At 44.0% G+C, this 19,520-nt stretch overlaps 3 protein-coding genes across 3 annotated transcripts; 1 reads left to right on the plus strand and 2 right to left on the minus strand.

Moving 5' to 3' along the window:
- On the minus strand, positions 1-4,737 carry LOC307239865 (zona pellucida-like domain-containing protein 1; the record flags this gene model as incomplete). The annotated part of the gene is made up of 9 exons (XM_080013444.1): positions 1-134; positions 398-524; positions 962-1,133; positions 2,325-2,405; positions 2,561-2,658; positions 3,262-3,334; positions 3,591-3,778; positions 3,886-4,112; positions 4,644-4,737. The coding sequence occupies 9 exons, from the start codon at positions 4,735-4,737 to the stop codon at positions 1-3; spliced, it is 1,194 nt and encodes a 397-aa protein (XP_079869570.1).
- A 5,749-nt stretch (positions 4,738-10,486) lies between these two features.
- On the plus strand, positions 10,487-11,231 carry h2ax1 (H2A.X variant histone family member 1). The gene has a single exon (XM_080014394.1). The coding sequence runs from the start codon at positions 10,525-10,527 to the stop codon at positions 10,909-10,911; it is 387 nt and encodes a 128-aa protein (XP_079870520.1). The 5' UTR covers positions 10,487-10,524; the 3' UTR covers positions 10,912-11,231.
- An 814-nt stretch (positions 11,232-12,045) lies between these two features.
- Positions 12,046-18,200, minus strand: LOC307240119 (heat shock cognate 71 kDa protein). The gene is made up of 9 exons (XM_080013758.1): positions 18,073-18,200; positions 15,813-16,024; positions 15,413-15,618; positions 15,181-15,333; positions 14,529-15,084; positions 13,919-14,121; positions 13,516-13,714; positions 13,186-13,418; positions 12,046-12,436 (listed from the first exon to the last, which is right to left on the minus strand). The coding sequence occupies exons 2-9, from the start codon at positions 16,015-16,017 to the stop codon at positions 12,215-12,217; spliced, it is 1,977 nt and encodes a 658-aa protein (XP_079869884.1). The 5' UTR covers positions 16,018-16,024; positions 18,073-18,200; the 3' UTR covers positions 12,046-12,214.
- Between the last annotated feature and the right edge of the window lie 1,320 nt (positions 18,201-19,520).

Below are 19,520 nucleotides of genomic sequence, written 5' to 3' on the forward strand. Positions count from 1 at the left end.
CTAACTGAAGAACACGCCAGAGTTGTAGATGTGGTAAGCGGTGAAGGCCACCCCGCTAACACAGAGGGTTCCCATCATCCCCGCTGCAACGGCAGCGGCCAGCGTGGTGCTGTCCCCGGCTCCCTGCTGAGTGACTAAAAAAAATAAAAAAAATTAAAAAGCAAAGGACACAAACGTGATGCGAAACCAGAGCTTGGTGTGTCGCTCCAATCCAACCAAAATGGTAGGGAGATAGAGGCGGGCCCTACCTCCAGCCTCTGTGGGATCCCCTGCGATGGAACAATACAATGGAGCTGTTAGTTCACCAACTCATCTCTGTACATGCGTGACTTTGCCAACGTTGAGCACCGTCGCAAAACGAATGTTTCCCCAAAACGAGGTCGGTTCAGTTCCTCACCGTCGTCCGCCCGGGTGGTGATGGGGCCCGAGGTGACGGTGGCCACGTCGGTCACTGAGGTGGTGCTGTCGGCGTTGGCGCCGCGCCTCTTCCTTGATTGGCCGTTGTGGTTGATATTGGTACAATTCTAGAGATACAGTAAGATACAAGTTTATGGTCTGGCCAAGATGGGGATTTGGGGCGAAGGGAGAGGGGGCGGGATCAGGGTCTCGTGCTATGGCTTCCAACTTTATTGCTCAACCCACTTGTTTTCATCCCACAGTCTTGGTCAATTACAAAATTGTGTTCGTGCTTGAAACCCCGACAAAGTGTCTCCGTTTGCACCAGCACCAGCGTCAAATACATAATATTCCTTGACACAAACCTCGATATTGATCATTTGACAATATTTTGGGGAAAGAACGATTGGTGCTTTCCTAAGATATTTACACACAAGGCATATTTGAGAAACCGGCCATTAGTCATGAGGACCTCATCACCAAGCAGGTGGAGCCTGGCGTAGGTAAATCTCACTGATATTTCGTCTCGACATCAAATCGATATTTGGTGTCAGGCCCTACTGACCTGGATGAGGCCGGGGCAGAAGGAGCGCTCGCAGAGGCGGGTGGAGCAGTGCAGGTAGAAGGTGGAGCGGTCGCGGGCCTTGTGCTGCACGAAGCGGAAGGCCTCAAAGGAGAAGCGAGCGTTCTGCTGCAGCCCGTTGACCGCGATCACCGTCTGGCCGTCGTGGTCACACCTGCAGGAGGAACGGAGGCTTTTTATTCCTGTTTTTATTACCAGGCTTTTGTTCTACGGAATACACCTGATACTTGCTTATAACTACACCTTTATTTTTAATATGAATATCTATCTATCTATCTATCTATCAATCAATCAATCAATCTATCTATCTATCATCCACTGACCCCTCTATTTATCTGTCCATCTATTTATTTATTTATTTATTTATTTATTTATTTATTTATCCATTAATCTATCTATCCATCTATCATCCATTCATTCATCTATTTATCCATCCATTCATTTATCTATCATCTATCTATTTATCTATCTATCTACTGTATCTATCCATTTGTCTATCTATCATCCATCCATCCATCTTTTTATCCATCCATCCACCCATCTATCCATCCATCCATCCATCCATCCATCTATTTTATTCCTTTTTCAACTTTATTCCAGGTTTTTAGGCTCCTGACTATTACAATGTCTAGTAATTTAGTTAGTCTAGTTTATATATTATGTGTATTGGTCCGCTAATTTTAGTGTTTAAATGTGTTTTGAGATCGCCAATTGGAAAGAATTGTCTACGTTTAGAATGCTGAACCGGTTGTTCGTTTAGGCCTCGTTCAACTCACTTTTAGCCTTCAGCTACTTTGAACCTTTTTCAATTTAGCCATGGAAATGTACTCTTTTGTTTGATTAAATATTGATTTGCATCTATGGTACCTAAATTCCCACTCTAGGAGTGAGTACAAATATATGCGAATAGCTATATAAGAATATATGGCGAATTGGTTATATGAATATGGTGAAAGATAAATATTAATAGCTTCCTTGACAGAAGGGCGGTTTTTATTGTTGTGAATTGTGCTGGTTTATAGTGAACAAGTGTCACTGGAAAAGGTTTTTTTTATTTATTTTATAGATTGGTAAATTACAAATAGGTTATTTTGCATACTACTGCATGAGATGTATTTTCTTTCTTTTCTTTTCTTCTTAAGAGATTTCAAATGGAAATGTCCTATACAAAGCAATTTAATTGCATAGAAACGCCAAACATGTATTGTTGCAATAAACACCGTCTGAAGTTTCAGAGAAGGAAAAGTCACGCTGCATCCTTTCTTTCCTTTTTCAAACCTTTTTTCAGCTCAGTCATATAATCTGTCTAGAAGTGAATGCTGTCAAACTTCCATCCCTCACTTACCCCACAAAGAGATCGTAGTAGTTGCTGTCGACAAGGAAGGAGGTTGTGGACGCGTAACATCGATCGAGTAGAACATTGAACCTGCGGTGAACGTTTGTTGGTACCAGCACGGTGTTGAAAGGAAACAAATGGCTCTTTCCGTGTTAAAAATGAGAAATGCTCACATAACTTGAAATAAAACTTGGAATACCATTTGTTACACATGCAAGTGCTGTTTGTATTTCAGTGTAAAGCACCTGTCGGCGAGGTCGGTGGCCTTAACTTCCACAAAAATCCTTGTTTTGAGCTGGAGGCCTTCGGCGGGGATCTGCAGTCTGGAAACGTAGCTCCTGTCCTTCGGGCACGGGAACGCAGCGGGAAGAACAACGTCATCAAGGTCACGCACTTTTTTGCAAATACAAGTATTTTGTGTCTGTACTTTCTATTTTGTTGTTCAAAAACTTGCTGGCGAGGTTTGCACTGATGGCACAAAAAACCTTTTGGAAGGAAATTTGTGTCGCAATTCACAAAGAAATATAATAAATCCACAATTTCAACTAACTAAGTAAGGCATGACTTATTTTGAGGATGGAGATTGTTAACATTGGACGTCACTCTATTCACTATCAATAAATCTCTTTTTATGAAGTGAATTGTATGTAATATATATATTTTTTGCACTTTGCAAACACCATATGAAGAGGTTTTAAACCCTGGCCCATCCCTCATAAAAGATAAACGACGAGCTGAGCAAACTACTCGCTGTTGAAATATTTTATCAATATTTATACCCAGACGCAGACCACTACGGTAGAAGGAGGAAATAACTGTTGGAAGCATTTTCGGATTCGGTGAAAGTCAAGCTTTACATTTAATATAGGCAACTTTATCTTTCAAAGTCCCTCATTTGAGATGTAGAGCATCGATCCATTAACCTTCACCACTCCCCATCTCTTACCGAGTAGAGATCCATGCTGAGTGTGCTGATGAAGCTGCCATTGCTCTCTCTCACTGCCAGGTTTGACCCAGACCTGTCATGATGGGGTGACACGGCCCATCAGCAAAAAAAAAGGGAAAACCCCCCCGAACTTGTCAAAAACCAGGTCAACATTCATTGGATACATGAGGGAGCGGCTCGCTAAGGCGCATTGGAAACCAAGTGCCGCCGTAACGGACACCGCTAAAGAGCCCTATAGCATGACCCACTGGAAACGCCTTTCTCCTCACCCTCCAGACTGAGATATCCAGTTGCATTTATGCTAAACCCGGGTTCTGTTGATCACTTACACACCGGTCTCGCTCTGGTTGGTGACCAGGTACTGGAGCGGGTAGCGGCAGGAGAACTTGTACGACATATCCTCATGATAGGTGATCATTCCTGACCCGGGATCGAGGGACTTGACGATCCCCGAGATGTTGATGGACTGGACGTGGGAGAAGTCAGAGAAGGCCTCCATCCCGGCTTCCTGGCTGACCTGTCAGTCGGACCAAAGGGGTTTAGAACATTTTGGAAAGGATTGAAATTTTCAGTTTGTCGAGAGTGACATTCGATCTGGTTCATTTCAGCGCGGAGTTGATTTACCGTCAGCTTGTTGGAGCAAGCGGAGATCGCATTCTCCCTGATGGAGAAGTTGAATCTGAGAACCGGGGGGTCCACCGTCCAGTCGGGCATGCCTTTGCACTCCTCCTTGGAGTGCTCGGCGTTCAGGGCCATCAACGACTCGTTGTAGCCACAGAAGTAGATGGGGCAGAGCAGGATCTGAACCTCCAACCTGTCAGTGCCACAGAGGACCTGGATGTCCGAGTTAACTTCGAGGATGAGATATCAAAGTCACCTTGGGTATTTCGCCGATTTCATGTCAAGTTCAATGGCATGTGAACACGCTGAATTCTGACTCTGTTCTCATTGAAAATGATTCTGAGATCAATCTCTCGCTCAAAGATTGTCCAAAATCAGACATGGGAAATCTGGGATTTTGAGTCAACTATGTGGATTTGCTAATAAGCATCAATCCAGAGGTCCAACTAAAGTAAAGAACGAAAACAGCTGGATCGGTGCACGGCTGGATCAAAAACATGGAAAGACTTTTACTTTCTGAACCTGGAATTATTCCCTGTGTCCAAAAACCGGCCTCCAAAGCCACTATATGCCACATTTTGGATGTTCCAATTCTAACCGACCTACTCATCAATCCATTTCCATAACAGTGTTAATGTAGGGTAGAGTCACTTTCATATTTCATATATTATATAATATTTGACAAGATCAAATTTGACAAAGAGCAACATCTGGCAGCCCCGCAGAGCTCAGTGGCTGCTGTCTGGAACGGATCGACTGACCTGGTTCTCTGAACGTCGAGTGTGTGAAGCAGACATTCTGAGCTCGGGCGAGAGTTAACACGGCAAGTTTGTACAGAAGATGGGCCAGCCGCATTGTCCTCACACTGTGGAGAAAAACAGGGTGGGGAGGGAGACCATCATCATGTCATCATGCCTGACCTCCTTTCTCTTAGGAAAGCCCATTACTGATCATGAATTACTTCAAACCATCTAAAGCACGACTTATAGTTTGTAAAAAAAAAAAAAAAAACAGATAGGTAACAAGTGATTATGTTTAAATCATCTTACTCTGTACAGGAACAGAGTCGGCAAGACACAAGTAAATGAAATCCCAATGACCTGTCCAACTCAGGGCAATCATTTAAATCCCTTATTGAACCTACTTTAGTTTTGACTAGATTAAACTGTGCTTTGCGTTATGAGAAAATAAATAAATGAATGCATTATTATTATTATTATTATTATTAATATTATTATTATTATTATTTACTTTTACCGATAAGCCTATCCTGTTTTTAAAATGATGTTTTGTCTGGACTTAGGTTATTATATTTTCATATTCCATATACAGTATATTCTTTAAAATTGTCTGAGTTACTGTTCTTCCATGCCTGTTTATTTTATCTGGATATTTAATTCCTAAACCTCATCTTTTTTTTTTTTATTCTTTGCTGATTTGATGTTTTCTATGAAGCACTTTGTGTGCTTGATAAATATTTTATTATTACGACTATCATTATTCCATTTAAGCTTTTAAATTGAGCCAATACTCAAAAATATCTTAAGCCTTAAATATATTTAATCTACTCGAGACATTATTGTAAAAGCAACAACAAATGTTCATATCATATAATACAAGCTTTATATAAAAAAAAAAAAAAAGAAGCATTGTTTACCTTGTGTGGATGGATATGTCCACGGTATCCTGCCCCATCTCTAACGCTCACTCCTTCTCTCGCTCTGCTGGTGTCTTCATCCCTTTCAAGATATTTATACCAACCTCCTTTTTCCAGCGAGAAGGCCGTGAAAAGAAAGGTTCCACTGGAGACCCAGCGAGAAGAAAGCGAAACGTAACCAGCTGTGGATCATCTGACAGCACCCAGAACAATGGAGGAACCCCTGTCTTTTGTCCTGGAGGTCATGATGTCAGCGCAGCTCTACATTAATATTAATCTGTGGAGAAAACCTGAAAGACCACTTCCTCACCTCACCCTAACTCCCTGATATGCCAAAACTTACCAGGAAATATTTATTTTTGATCAATACGTTTTTCGGATAACTTGATATTGTACTTCCTCGTACCAACAGTGAATCGGACAAAACCTGAGAATGAAATGTTAAGAAACTTGATATTTTCAACTGGTGTGTCATGGTGGTTGTGTTTTTTACCTGTAATTTGTTCCCAAAAATCGATCAACATTTTAATCGCCATACGACCACCAAATGAGGTAAAGCTATGAACCCATATTGTTTTAACATTAGCAACTACCACTCATAACGTAACCAAAAATAAAGTGGTGGTGGGATGGAGATTTTAAAGGACTTACATGTGCATAGGAAACACAAATCCTTGTCACGGCAGAGCTATGATGCTGTAGATCAGAGGTTCTCAACGTGAGGTCCAGGGACCCCCAGGGGTCCTTCAAGGGGTTCAAAGGGGTCCCCAGCAAAATGATTAAAGTTTGTAATTTCATGTATAGAATGTAATAATGAGTCATAGTTTCACTGTTGTCTCCCTAAATTAATCATATCTGACAATAAAAGATTCTTATCAAATGGGCTCCGTGGCTTAATGCGTATCAACATGAGGGTCATTGATGTGAAAATGGTTGAGGATCACTGCTGCAGACGATCATAACTAGGACTACCATTCAACGTACCACTACAATAAATACAATACCATACAATATGATACAATAAATCAACAAAATCTGGAGAGAAAATAACCCAGACATATATTTATTTCTCAGAAGTCGCATGACCACTTTATTGACAGCGGCCCAGACTTGTGTTTCACTTGCTTCAATGCGACAAGAATCGGAAACGGAGCTCGCCGTAGACACTTTTCTCAAGTATAGCGTGTTTTCACATCCTACACTTTATTTGCCGCAGGGTGGGCTCCCACTCTTTGTGTGGAAATTAGGTCTCTCCTCCAAAGCAGACACAGGGAAACGAGGGGGGGGCGGGGACACACCCTGCCACATAACACCCACATCCCGTCACCCGAACCTCGGGCCTCCGCCGATCCCCTCCAGAAAGGCAGAGGCCGAGGCCCAAAACAAAGGCCTGGAGACGGTCGACCATTCACCGAGGCACACAAGCAGTATTTGGATATTTCCCTCTCATGTGAAATAATTTTCTTATGAGGCGTGTATTGTTTTTTTTGTTGTCGCGTAGATAGGTAATGCACAGACATGAAATAGAACCAGTGGTGTAAAGTAACAAAGTATAAATACTTTGTTACTGTACTGAAATACTTGGCAGTATCTGTGAGTTCTATTTCTGTCCACTTTTACCTTTTCTCAGCTACATTTAGCCCCCAAAAAGTATAGTTTGTCACCATACATTTCCCTTGGAACACCTTCGATACTCCTACTACAAAATGAAATGGGGGGAACACTTGTGGCCAACGATGTGAGTGAAGCCAGGTCTCCCTGGGTTCATGCTGTGAATGGAGGGTCATATCCAACAGCAAGCCGAGTGTAAACAAACACTCTGGGGCTCGCGTTCAGAATTTCCGTGTCCGCTGGTTGGGGGGCGGCTGGGTTTGTCCCGGAGACCTGGCAACCCTGCCCGTGTCCAGCTTCGCTTTTGTGTCCCAGAGAGACACCACTAGAGCGGAGACACCTGCACCGACGACCGATGGAGACCGGCGGCCATATTTACAACAAATGTTTTCTCATGTCAGAGTTAAGGATGCGTCTCGCCAAACGAAGTGCCTCTTATGCTTGAAAAAAACACGGAAATATTGGCAACCATAATAAAATCAGCGCAAAACAAAAGCTCATAGCAAAAAAAATAAGCAATTTTTTTACCTTCACCTTTGACACTTACGTACCTTTAATATCAGCTACTTTCTGACTTTTACTCAAGCAGTATTTCACTTTTACCAGAGTATTTTTTTGTAAGATATCTTTAATTTTACTCAAGTGCGGCTTTTGAGTTATTTTTCCCCACCACTGAATACAACACACAAATAACTACACTTCACACGGTGTTTCTCTTGCTCCTCATCCTCTTCTCCCCTAAAGAGACAAAAAAGCAAACGCTAGAGGAATTTGTGAGATGTTGGGGTTTTTTTTTTGTCGTGCGAAAACCATTTTCTGTTTGTATGGAACACGCAATAGAATGTTTTTCACATGTACACGCACCACAGTGAAACAATAACTTAGTAGTTGTAGTTGAACTTTGTTCCGAAAACACCTTTGCATGCATTCTTCACTCGTGACTGTGTGACTTTTGGGTGAGAGATCGCGCAGCATGCGTTACACCAACCCACTCTGTGGAATGACGTCACCTCGTTTAATTACCGAACTTCTTTGAACTAACGAAACGGAACACCCGACCTAAAACACAACTCCACATCCAGCATGTCCTCTGCTTGGTTTTCATTTCCGTCCATCCAAAAGATGACGCCAACATGTCGTGGCATTGGCAGTATGTTTTATTTGATACTTTATTGTGTCTTACTTCAAAGTTGTGTTGTTACCATGCAATATAAAGAGTCTACGTCCATGAACCTATAAGCATTAAATGCTTATTTTACTATTTGGCTCCATGAGTATTTTTCTTTTAAAGTCCTAATCTGTAAGATTATTTTGTTAAAAGACAAAAAAACAAAACAAAAAAACAAAACGAAACATATTTGATGTTTCATTTAGCTGGCACTTTATAAGAAACAGCCTTTCAATGTATTTTCTGTTTCCTTTCTCGGTGGGTTAGAACGCAAACAAAGATCTAAGCTGCAAATATTTAACAAGAACGTTTGACCGACTGTTCTAAAGCATTGCTACGCAGGTTTCTCGGTCAGGGTCGTCTATTGGGCTCTACAGGTCACACCTTCACCCTTTTTCGCCTCCGATATGGATTCCTACACATTTTTAAAAGTGTGATCCCAGCGTCTACTGAACCGGTGTCTTTCCATGTAAATGTTGCATTCATTGATTAATCTTGTGATGAATGACGAGGGGAAAAGTCGCAACAACCCCAGTATTATATTCAAACACGACCCCAACTAGCAGCGGAAGCTCCGTTCTGAGGTAGAAAAAACATTTGCAGACTTTCTTAGACGATCAGAAAACTTGAGTTGGATCCACCAGTACACACAAAAAACACTCACACGCTAACTAGGTAGTGTGCACAGGTCTGCCATTTGGGGGCGTTACAGGGTAAGTCGTTCCGGGCCTTGGGTGCCCAGGGTGAAGAACTGAAGGGTCAAGATGTAATTAGGCCATTATGCTTTTTTTTTTTCCTGGTGTGTGTGTAAATGTGTGTGTGTGTGTGTGTGTGTGTGTGTGTGTGTGTGTGTGTGTGTGTGTGTGGGTGTGTGTGTGTGTGTGTGTGTGTGTGTGTGTATATATATATATATAAAAACTGTATATCACATCAGTTTCCCTTGAATGGACGAGAGAAATATTAGAATAACTTGTGAGCCGCTAAAAGTGTTTGACTTTTCTCTGGGCACTTACACGAAACAGAAACAGCATGATCTCAGTGAGACTTTTCTCGTCCGCTGGTACGTCCAACCGGTACAACTTGGAGAAGACGACATGAACCCGGTCACGACGCAGCGATGCATTCTTACAGTGACATGTACTTCAGAGATAACTTTCTTGTTCTATATTCAATTTTCAAAATGTAACCTCGCTGAAGGTCATGATGTGAACAGTGTTTTCCCATCTCTATTTTCTACTTTTCTTTTTCGAATGTATCTTTCATTACTTTTCTAACCCTAACATCCTCAATATTAAAGAGGGCAACACAGGTGAAGGGTTCACAATGAACTGTTATTATACTATATTATTATTATTATTAGTAGTAGTAGTAGTAGTAGTATTATACTATCACTTTGGTGAAAAAAAACAACTGGTTACAAGTTGAAAATCTGGCCGGCGACAGAGCATAGTTGTAGAACACTCCTCTGTGATATGGAATATAACTGGACTATCCTGTGGACATTATGATATGTACTTTACTACCGACTTAACGATACTTCTATAAGTGTTGCTACGGCTGCTCTCGCCGGATTTCCACTTCGGTCCTGCTGCTGTGATACCATTGCATGTTATTTCTACACGGCTGCTACTTAGTGGTCTTTCCAGATGTGCACATCTGCTTTTTGCAGACAAAAAATAGTATTCTCGTATCCCTCGTAACTCATCTAATCTGATCAGATTTTCTTCTTCTTTTTTTTTAATCTCACCTAATTTACAGTGTATTGTCTATAGTACACAGTGGCCACCAGCCCCCTTGTTTAGAAATAAAAAAGGATATGCAAATACCATGCGGCGAACCCTGCAGTATGATTGGACGAGGCCGCGCGCCCATTGGCTTGGGGCGTTCAACGCCTTTGCAACTTAAGGAAACACGTGCGAATGGACAGAACTCAAGCAAAACACCAAAACACCTCCACCGATCCGACGACGCGTACGCAGCCTGAGGAAACGCGGAAAACAAAATCAAAAAAAAAAAAAAAAATGGGATTATTGCGTCGTCTTAAATTGCAGTGCGGCGAGCTCCCAGGGCCACCGTAGCCGTACTTTACGCCAATCGGACGCGACTTCCGGGTTGGCTCGCGGCTTGCGCGACGTCACCACGCAGGCGCTTCGCCCGGAGCTCGTCTTCCACTTCCTTCATATTGTTGTTGATCCATTTCGCCACCATGTCGGGTCGAGGGAAGACCGGAGGCAAAGCCCGCGCCAAGGCCAAGTCCCGCTCGTCCCGCGCCGGGCTGCAGTTCCCCGTCGGCCGCGTCCACCGGCTACTGCGCAAGGGCAACTACGCGGAGCGGGTGGGCGCCGGGGCCCCGGTCTACCTGGCCGCCGTGCTGGAGTACCTGACCGCCGAGATCCTGGAGCTGGCGGGCAACGCGGCCCGGGACAACAAGAAGACCCGCATCATCCCCCGACACCTGCAGCTGGCGGTGCGCAACGACGAGGAGCTCAACAAGCTGCTGGGCGGGGTGACCATCGCACAGGGCGGCGTGCTGCCCAACATCCAGGCGGTGCTGCTGCCCAAGAAGACGGAGAAGCCGGCCAAGAGCAAGTAGGCGAGCCGGCCTGGACACTCGGTCAGAACAGGGAGGCTCCTCCCTTTAAGGCTCTCCTCCTCCTCCTCCTCCTCCTCCTCCTCGTTTTTCTTTTTCCAAGACTCTTCGTCGTTAGTCGCGTAGTGTGTGGACTGTTCAGACCCGAGTCTCAAATGTTGATGCGTCTGAGGGCGGGGTGAGGTGAAGGCCACTTTTCAGTTACCAATGGACAACATTTGGAGATTATTATTATTTTTTTTTTTTGTAGTGATGCTATAACATTCTTTCTAAATTATGTGATTTTTGTTTCAGTTCAATAAAAAGCTGTGCCGTAAACAAGACACAGGTCTTTTTTTTTTTTTCTTGTCACTAGCAAAGAATTGTAAATAATATCCCCTATTTTTTTTTACGTGAATATTCATATCAAAAACATTGGGGTCCTGGCCCTTATCGTATCCAAAGTAAGTGATTAATTTCATTCAATTTGGTGAAAAACACAACTATTGTGATTTCAGACCCATTGATAGATGGATGGTATGATGTTGTCTGTTACAAACCCATTTCCGCCGTCCCTCTGAGGTCTTTGTATTTTAGTATTGTCTTTTAATACAAGTGTGTCACCATGGAGTAAACAGGATCCAATCAGTTTAAACTAACAACAAGTTTATTTCTGTTGAGGTGTGCACCCCTCTTATTTAGGGCCATGGTTTGCCCTACAGCGTTTAGTTTGTTTTAGCAGATCCTCCATAAAACCCTAACAGCTTTCCTTTTGAATTGTCTTTTTCCAACGTATCCCGAGGCATTTAATTTCAGTTCAGTTTAGTGTGTCAACAGTTCCACTAAGAATGACTTGCATTTCAAAAACACCCATTCCTAAAAAGTTAACTAATTAATCAACGGGATGATAAATTGTGGGGTTTAACAACAGTTGTAATAATAGTTATAGGAGCTGTTTGATTGCAACAAAAGATCCAAATTAAGTGACAATAACAGAACCAAAACAGTGGGGACTAAATCTTGAAATGCCTCTTGCAAGATTTAGATTTTCTAGATCTCCCCAAAGAAATGGAAGATGTTCAAAAAAATAATCACGCTTGCAGCACTTGTGTTACTGTCATGGTTTATTCAGCAGGACTCGAAGTGTAGGGGCGATGCTTCTGTTAACGTGTGAAGCTATTCAAACATAGCAGCTAGAACCGGTTTAGTAGCAGGAGCCAACGACCAGCCTTGGCGGACGGATTGGGTCAGGGTTTGTTTGTGTCATGTTGTTTTGTGTCATGCTTTGTTTTGGGAGAGATGGGAGGGAAGGTACGGACGCTGCATTTTAATCAACTTCCTCGATGGTGGGACCGGAGGATCCACCGCCAGTGGGGGCACCGCCGGCTCCAGGGAAGCCGCCGGGCATCCCGCCGGGCATCCCGCCTGGCATCCCACCGGGCATCCCGCCTGGCATGCCCCCTGCACTCTGGTACAGCTTGGTGACGATGGGGTTGCACACCTTCTCCAGCTCCTGCTGCTGGTGTTCATACTCGTCCCTCTCTGCGGTCTGGGGAAAGCCATTTATTTTTATTACAGCAGCTATTTAAACTGCTGGGGGGGGCAATTTCATATTTGTCACATTTAGACAATGCACTATAATGACTCTTCTACCGCTTTTCCCGTAGTAAATTTGTCTAGCTGCAAAGTTAGTATACTAATTATAAGTAAGATCCTGTTAAAATATGGAAGATGTATTTCTAAAAGACTTACTGTATCACAATTGAGAACCGCTTGCTCGGGCTGCTAGCATTCACATATTTCTAAAGGTTACAAATCTCTCAGGACATTTGTGACACTTCTAAATAAGACGCTGGCTCATATCTTGGCATTCTTCTGGTAGCCTAGTGCCACGAAGAAATGTGAGCAGGTGCTTGGCTATAACATAAGCTCATTAATTTAATAAGATCAGCTTATTACCACTGTGGACTGCTACCACGTCAAGTAACAGCAGCAGTGTTTAATTTGCTTCTATTCATTACCATGGTTTGCCAGTTATCCTCAGATGTTACCTCATTGTTAGAAAAGTAAACAGCAAGTGTTATCATAGGATTAACATGTTTCCTAATGGGGCCACCAGCTTACTGGTGTAAGATTCTTCTGGAACAACCGACAGTGGTACAGGTGGAAATATACTTTGACAGCTGCATAATGAGTTCAGTGCCAAAGAAAAAAAAAAAAAAAAGTGAAATGTGATTTTGCACAATTTCATCAATATCCAGAATCGATCCACAAAGACTGCCTGTTCTAAGCTCTTACCTGGTTCTTGTCCAGCCAGCTGATGACCTCGTTACACTTGTCCAGGATCTTCTGCTTGTCGTCGTCGCTGATCTTGCCGGCGAGCTTCTCGTCCTCCACGGTGGACTTCATGTTGAAGGCGTACGACTCCAGGGAGTTTTTGGTGGAAACCTTGTCGCGCTGGACATCATCTTCAGCCTTGTACTTCTCAGCCTCCTGGACCATGCGCTCAATGTCCTCCTTGCTAAGACGACCTGCCGTAGAGTGCGCAAAGTCAGCAGTTCACTCGTTAAGGAAAACAGCAGCCTGACTTTCATCATCTGCATTATTGGTTTTGTTTTTCTCTTTCACCTTTGTCGTTTGTGATGGTGATCTTGTTCTCCTTCCCGGTGCTCTTGTCAACGGCAGAGACGTTGAGGATTCCATTAGCATCAATATCGAACGTGACCTCAATCTGAGGAACACCGCGAGGAGCAGGAGGGATGCCAGTCAGCTCAAACTTGCCCAGGAGGTTGTTGTCTTTGGTCATGGCACGCTCACCCTCGTAAACCTGTTGGAAGTATGCAACGTTAACGACGGGCACACAAAACACAACGTCAAGACGCAGCTTAGCAGTCAGTATTTCGCTCAGACATCCAAGGAAGGCCTGGGAGCCGTCTTCGATTTTTCAACCTCTGGTGTAAACTGCGAATGTTAGGAGTAAACGTCATCACAGCGAGAGGCATTTGGCAACAACATGGGCTGAGCTCCTTACCTGGATGAGCACACCAGGCTGGTTGTCAGAGTAGGTGGTGAAGGTCTGAGTCTGCTTGGTGGGGATGGTGGTGTTACGTTTGATCAGGACGGTCATGACACCGCCGGCTGTCTCGATACCCAGAGACAGTGGTGTGACGTCGAGCAGCAGGAGGTCCTGGACATTCTCAGACTTGTCCCCAGACAGGATGGCAGCTTGGACAGCTACAGGAAAGAAAAAGGATGTTTGAGACTGCGGTGGAGCCAGGGAAGAGTTGGATTTGTTGCAGGGATTTCCAATCGTGGCCCCAAAAGGATTGGAAAATAAATGTACGTACAGTATATATATATTTTGATACTGTATATACACACTATATAAAAAGACTTTGAATTTTGGCTTTGAAAATTTTGAGACAATGTTGGTCATACTCATTCTTGCACAAACAGGCCTCCTACCACACCCTTAAAAAGTGACCTCCATCAAGTTGCATTTGGTCCAATCTGGCTTGTGACTGGAAATTAGTTTGACACCCCTGATTTGTGAAGACTTGTAACCAAAAATAATAATATAAAATGTCGAGGGAAACTGGTGAGAAGGTCCACAGACATCAGTAGAGAAGCCAGAAACTCACCAGCTCCATAAGCCACGGCTTCATCGGGGTTGATGCTCTTGTTGAGCTCCTTGCCATTGAAAAAATCTTGCAGCAGCTTCTGGATCTTGGGGATTCGGGTGGAGCCACCAACCAAGACGATATCATGGACCTGAGCCTTGTCCATCTTGGCGTCCCTGAGAGACTTCTCCACCGGGTCCAAGGTGCCACGGAAAAGGTCGGCGTTGAGCTCCTCAAAGCGAGCCCTGGTGATGGAGGTGTAGAAGTCGACTCCCTCATACAGAGAGTCGATCTCTATGCTGGCCTGGGTGCTGGAAGACAGGGTGCGCTTTGCCCTCTCGCAGGCAGTGCGCAGGCGGCGGACAGCCCTCTTGTTGTCGCTGATGTCCTTCTTGTACTTGCGCTTGAACTCCCCGATGAAGTGGTTGACCATGCGGTTGTCGAAATCTTCTCCACCCAGATGAGTGTCTCCTGCAGTGGACTTGACCTCGAAAATGCCGTCCTCAATGGTCAAGATGGACACGTCGAAGGTGCCACCACCAAGATCGAAGATGAGCACGTTCCTCTCGGACCCCACCTAAAACATGGGACAGATTAGCGTGCATTTGCAGGTAATTGGTAAATACATGAACAGAACACACATTATTGTTTCATAAGAGTCTTTGTTTCTGACCTTCTTGTCCAGACCGTATGCAATAGCTGCCGCGGTCGGTTCATTGATGATTCTCAGAACATTTAAACCAGAGATTGTTCCGGCATCTTTGGTAGCTTGACGCTGAGAGTCGTTGAAGTACGCAGGAACGGTGATAACGGCATTGGACACAGACTATCAAATAAAGAACAACATTTGTAGTCAACCCCCAGCACAAGAATGATCAATCGTGTTCTTTATTTTCCAAGCGTACCTTTCCAAGGTAGGCTTCAGCGATTTCCTTCATCTTCACCAGCACCATGGAGGAGATCTCCTCCGGGTAAAAACTTTTAGTCTCCCCCTTGTATTCAACCTCTACTTTGGGGCGTCCGCTGTCACTGATGACATTGAACGGCCAGTGCTTCATGTCAGACTGCACTACAGTGTCCTCGAACCGTCTCCCAATCAAGCGTTTGGCGTCTGCATTCCCCCAAAACAGCACATTTCAAAGATAATTTTAGCACTCAGATCACTCGATGTCAACATGACATTTAGCCTATTCAGCACACGGCGGCACGATGATAAGTAATTCATGATGTCAGCGAAAAACTACAGCCGAGAACACCGTCTTAATTTTTCATCGCACCTATCACTTCACCGGGCTCTAGCCTTACCGAAGACTGTGTTGGTTGGGTTCATGGCAACCTGATTCTTGGCTGCATCACCGATGAGCCTCTCTGAATCAGTGAAGGCCACATAGCTGGGAGTGGTCCTGTTGCCCTGGTCGTTGGCGATAATTTCGACTTTTCCATGCTGGAACACACCCACACAGGAGTAGGTGGTCCCAAGATCGATGCCGACCGCGGTTCCTTTGGACATGATTTCTCTGGGGGGAAAAAAAAACGACCTGTTGATTTTATTCCAGCCAATGTTGGAGCCAATATGCCCTTCAAAAATACACAGCATGTGAAATATACGTGACTCATAAGTATTCCCCCAATTTTAATTGCGTGGAGTTACATTAATACCTGGTTCATTGTATTTCTTCATATACTGTACAGTACATTTACATTTAAAAGGGAATTTGTCGAGGCACATGGGAATTGTCTTCACGTGGAGAGTCCCAGTGCGGTGTCCCCCACAAGCTTGGAGCACGGCAACGAAAGTCAGAACAAACTTTTAAATTAGGTCTTATAGATCTAAAATGAGTGGAGATTCAGTAACTGGATTGCTTATTTCCCGCCTCAGATTTGTTCATAAACTGATTTTGGTGGACTGATAAGGTGAAATCAGTGAAAGTTACGGAGTAAATAGAACAGAAACCGGAAGCCATGCTCGAACGCCATTGGCTAACAGAGCTCGGGAACTTGTGCTCAAACCCCATTGGCTCACAGAACTCGTGCCCCAGTGGGGTGGCTCCACCCACATAAACAGAGCGTCAAGAACACAATGTATTTAGAGGTATGTTAGAAGGGCTAGAATGCATGATCTGAGTGGAATTTTCAGCAAAAAACTTCAAAAACATGTTTGGGACCTCAGACACCTATATTAACTTGTGTAAAAAGGAGCATAATAGGTCCCCTTTAATATCAATATAGCTGGATATTTATGTGCACAGTGAACAATATGTCTACATAGTCAGGGATGGGTGAAGTCTGATTACAGTGTTATTACCAATATGATATATTTGACTGTTTATTGCAGTAATATAAACCAAGTATAAAGTTATAAGCAAAATAAACAATTCTTTTTCTACTTCTTCTTGAGTTGTTTTGCCATAAAACAACTTGAATTGGTCCAGAGGACAGTGCAACCGTGTTCCCTTCCACTCTGTGTAGCTACAGCAGTATTAGGGTAGTGTGTCGGGCATGTGTTAAATGACATGGGAGGAAGCCATCTTATGTTGCTGGAAGAACTTAAACCACACTGGCAGAGCGATGCCGCTGCAGTTCTCAGGAGGGACACCTCACACTTCACTCTCTGAAGAATCCAGTTAAAAATATCTACTTTTTGGAAGTTTGGAAGTTATGCAGTACTAATGATAGGAAATGCAATTGTAGACCACATTCTTTATTTTTTTTTATATATATATACACGTGTACTTTTAGAATGTAGATGTATTTGGTGCAATATATAAGGCTTTGAGGTGTTGGTGTCTTGGCATTGGGAACATCACGCGGTTTCCTACAGCGAGACATCCCTGCAGCCATCTGGATGAGGGGGGGGGGCGCTCATGCTTCCAGCGAAATCGGAACTCGGAACAATTCAACCTGGCGCTTGGTATGCGTGGAAAAAGGGGGGGACGGGGCACGTCCATGGCAGGTTCGCACGGTTTTGAATCGACATCACTTTGTCGTTTCATCACTCGTGCGCACGCCCGTCGGAACAAACGCGTATCTACCGAGGGCGTCCGTTTATTCATCCGAAGAGAGGCGTTTACCGGAACTCGGAATACAGCATCACGCCTCCCCCATCCCACTGCTCTCTGAAGGACGGTTCATCCTGCCGCAGTGTGCGGTGCGCTCCCGCACCGATGCGCAAAACTGCGTCGTTGTTGGAAAAACCTCCCTCGCGCCTTATCTGGAATCGCTGATTTGTGGTCATCTTTCTTAGTACCGGCTCTTTAAAGGCAACTTGGAATAAAATGCTCTTATTAAAACTTAATAAAAAAAACAATATAAATAAATTCAATAACATTATTACCACAATAAAAACTCGAAATAATAACGGGATTTGGGAATTAAATTAAATCTGCAATTTTGCTATATTTTCTTATATCATTGAGCCATTAAACGAAACAAGAACAATCGCGACGCCATTGCGGCACACTTTAATCGATACTTGTCTTTATGAGACACGGAGGGGAGGGATCATCAGAATCCACGCCTCGCACACCATCAATGTTGCTATTTATTTCGACTTATTTCAGCCTACCTGGATGATGGGAGTCCCTCGGCGGCAACCCTCTCTCCGTACACACCGAATGACAGCGGAGCTGGAGACGCCCGTGCAGATGAACCTCCCGGATGTCACTGGGCCAATCCGTCCCCAGTATGCCCCTGCACCCGAGTATATAGAAAAACCGATCTGCGATCCGATTATAACCGAGCCTGCAATCTGACACAATGCAAGGCGGCCCCGTACGCCGGAGGAAGGCTGGCCGCGGGTCAGTTCCCCGTGTCCTCTAACTCGGACCCCGATTGGCTGAAGTGTGCACGGCTGGCGTGCCGCAACCGTGCGGCGTTCCCTTCGCGGCCGGGACTCCGATCAGTCCGGCGTCCCTCAAGCGCCTGGCTCCTTCTCTTCGCCGGTTTCTATTCTAAAGCACGGATAGCTCCGGTCGCTGCGTGGATGGCTTCGGCATTCACAAGCTCGCCGAACAAATGTGCATCGGATGCGGGCTTCCGTGTTTCCCCGCGCAGAAGCAGTGGGACGCATTTAGCGCAGAAGTAGAAACTACCAACTCATACAGATTTCCGAGTTTTACCGGAACGCAGCATAAATGGACCGCAGTCCGAGGACCGCATTTCTAAGCCCCTCCTACCCAGCGTTGCCAGGTCACGCAAGCCTTTCCAGTCCACTGCTCAAAGCATCGAGTTATCGATTATTTATTTACATTTAATATAATATTTAAAAGAACCATTACATGTGCTCAGCCACATTACCCTATTGTGCCAAAAACACATTTTTCATTTCATTTTCAGAAAGAGGACAAACAAATTTGGCAAAAAAAAAACCTGACAATCAAAACCAACAGAAAACAAAGCACAAACAAAACTAAAAAAAGAAGACACAACCGTTGTGTCTTAAAATAATTGTGTTTGCCAGTGATGTTGCACACATGATAAACACTTGGAGCAAGGAAACAGCAAGTTGGCTGTTGGTTGTAAATTTTCTTCAGCGCTCTCACACTTCCTACTATTGTCATTCTTAAAGGGGACCTATTATGCTCCTTTTCAACAAGTTGATCTAGGTCTCTGAGCTCCTCAAAACATTTATTTAAATGTCCTTTTTTGCTGAAAACACCAGTCAGATTATGCATTCTAGCCATTCTAACACGGCTCTAAAGCAGTGTTTCTCAAATGGGGGTACTCGTACCCCTAGGGCTACTGCAGAGGTACTGAAAATTAAAAAGAAATGTGTTCAAAATATTGGTTAAATATAATCTTTAAGAAACACATACGACACACATAAAGTACATAATTTATGTTAATTTAATTTACTTCCAATGCCAGTGAAGGGGATACTCAGCTGAAAGTATTTCCTTAGAGGGGGCACGCTACTAGTTTGAGAACCACTGCTCTAAACCATTCTGTTCCAGAACGTTCTGTTGTTGTTGTTGTTGTTGTTGTTGTTGTTGTTGATGATCTTCTTCTTCTTCT

The sequence above is a fragment of the Zeus faber genome (genome assembly GCF_960531495.2).
Source record: "Zeus faber genome assembly, chromosome: 14".
In the NCBI taxonomy this organism is placed as follows: Eukaryota; Metazoa; Chordata; class Actinopteri; order Zeiformes; family Zeidae; genus Zeus; species Zeus faber.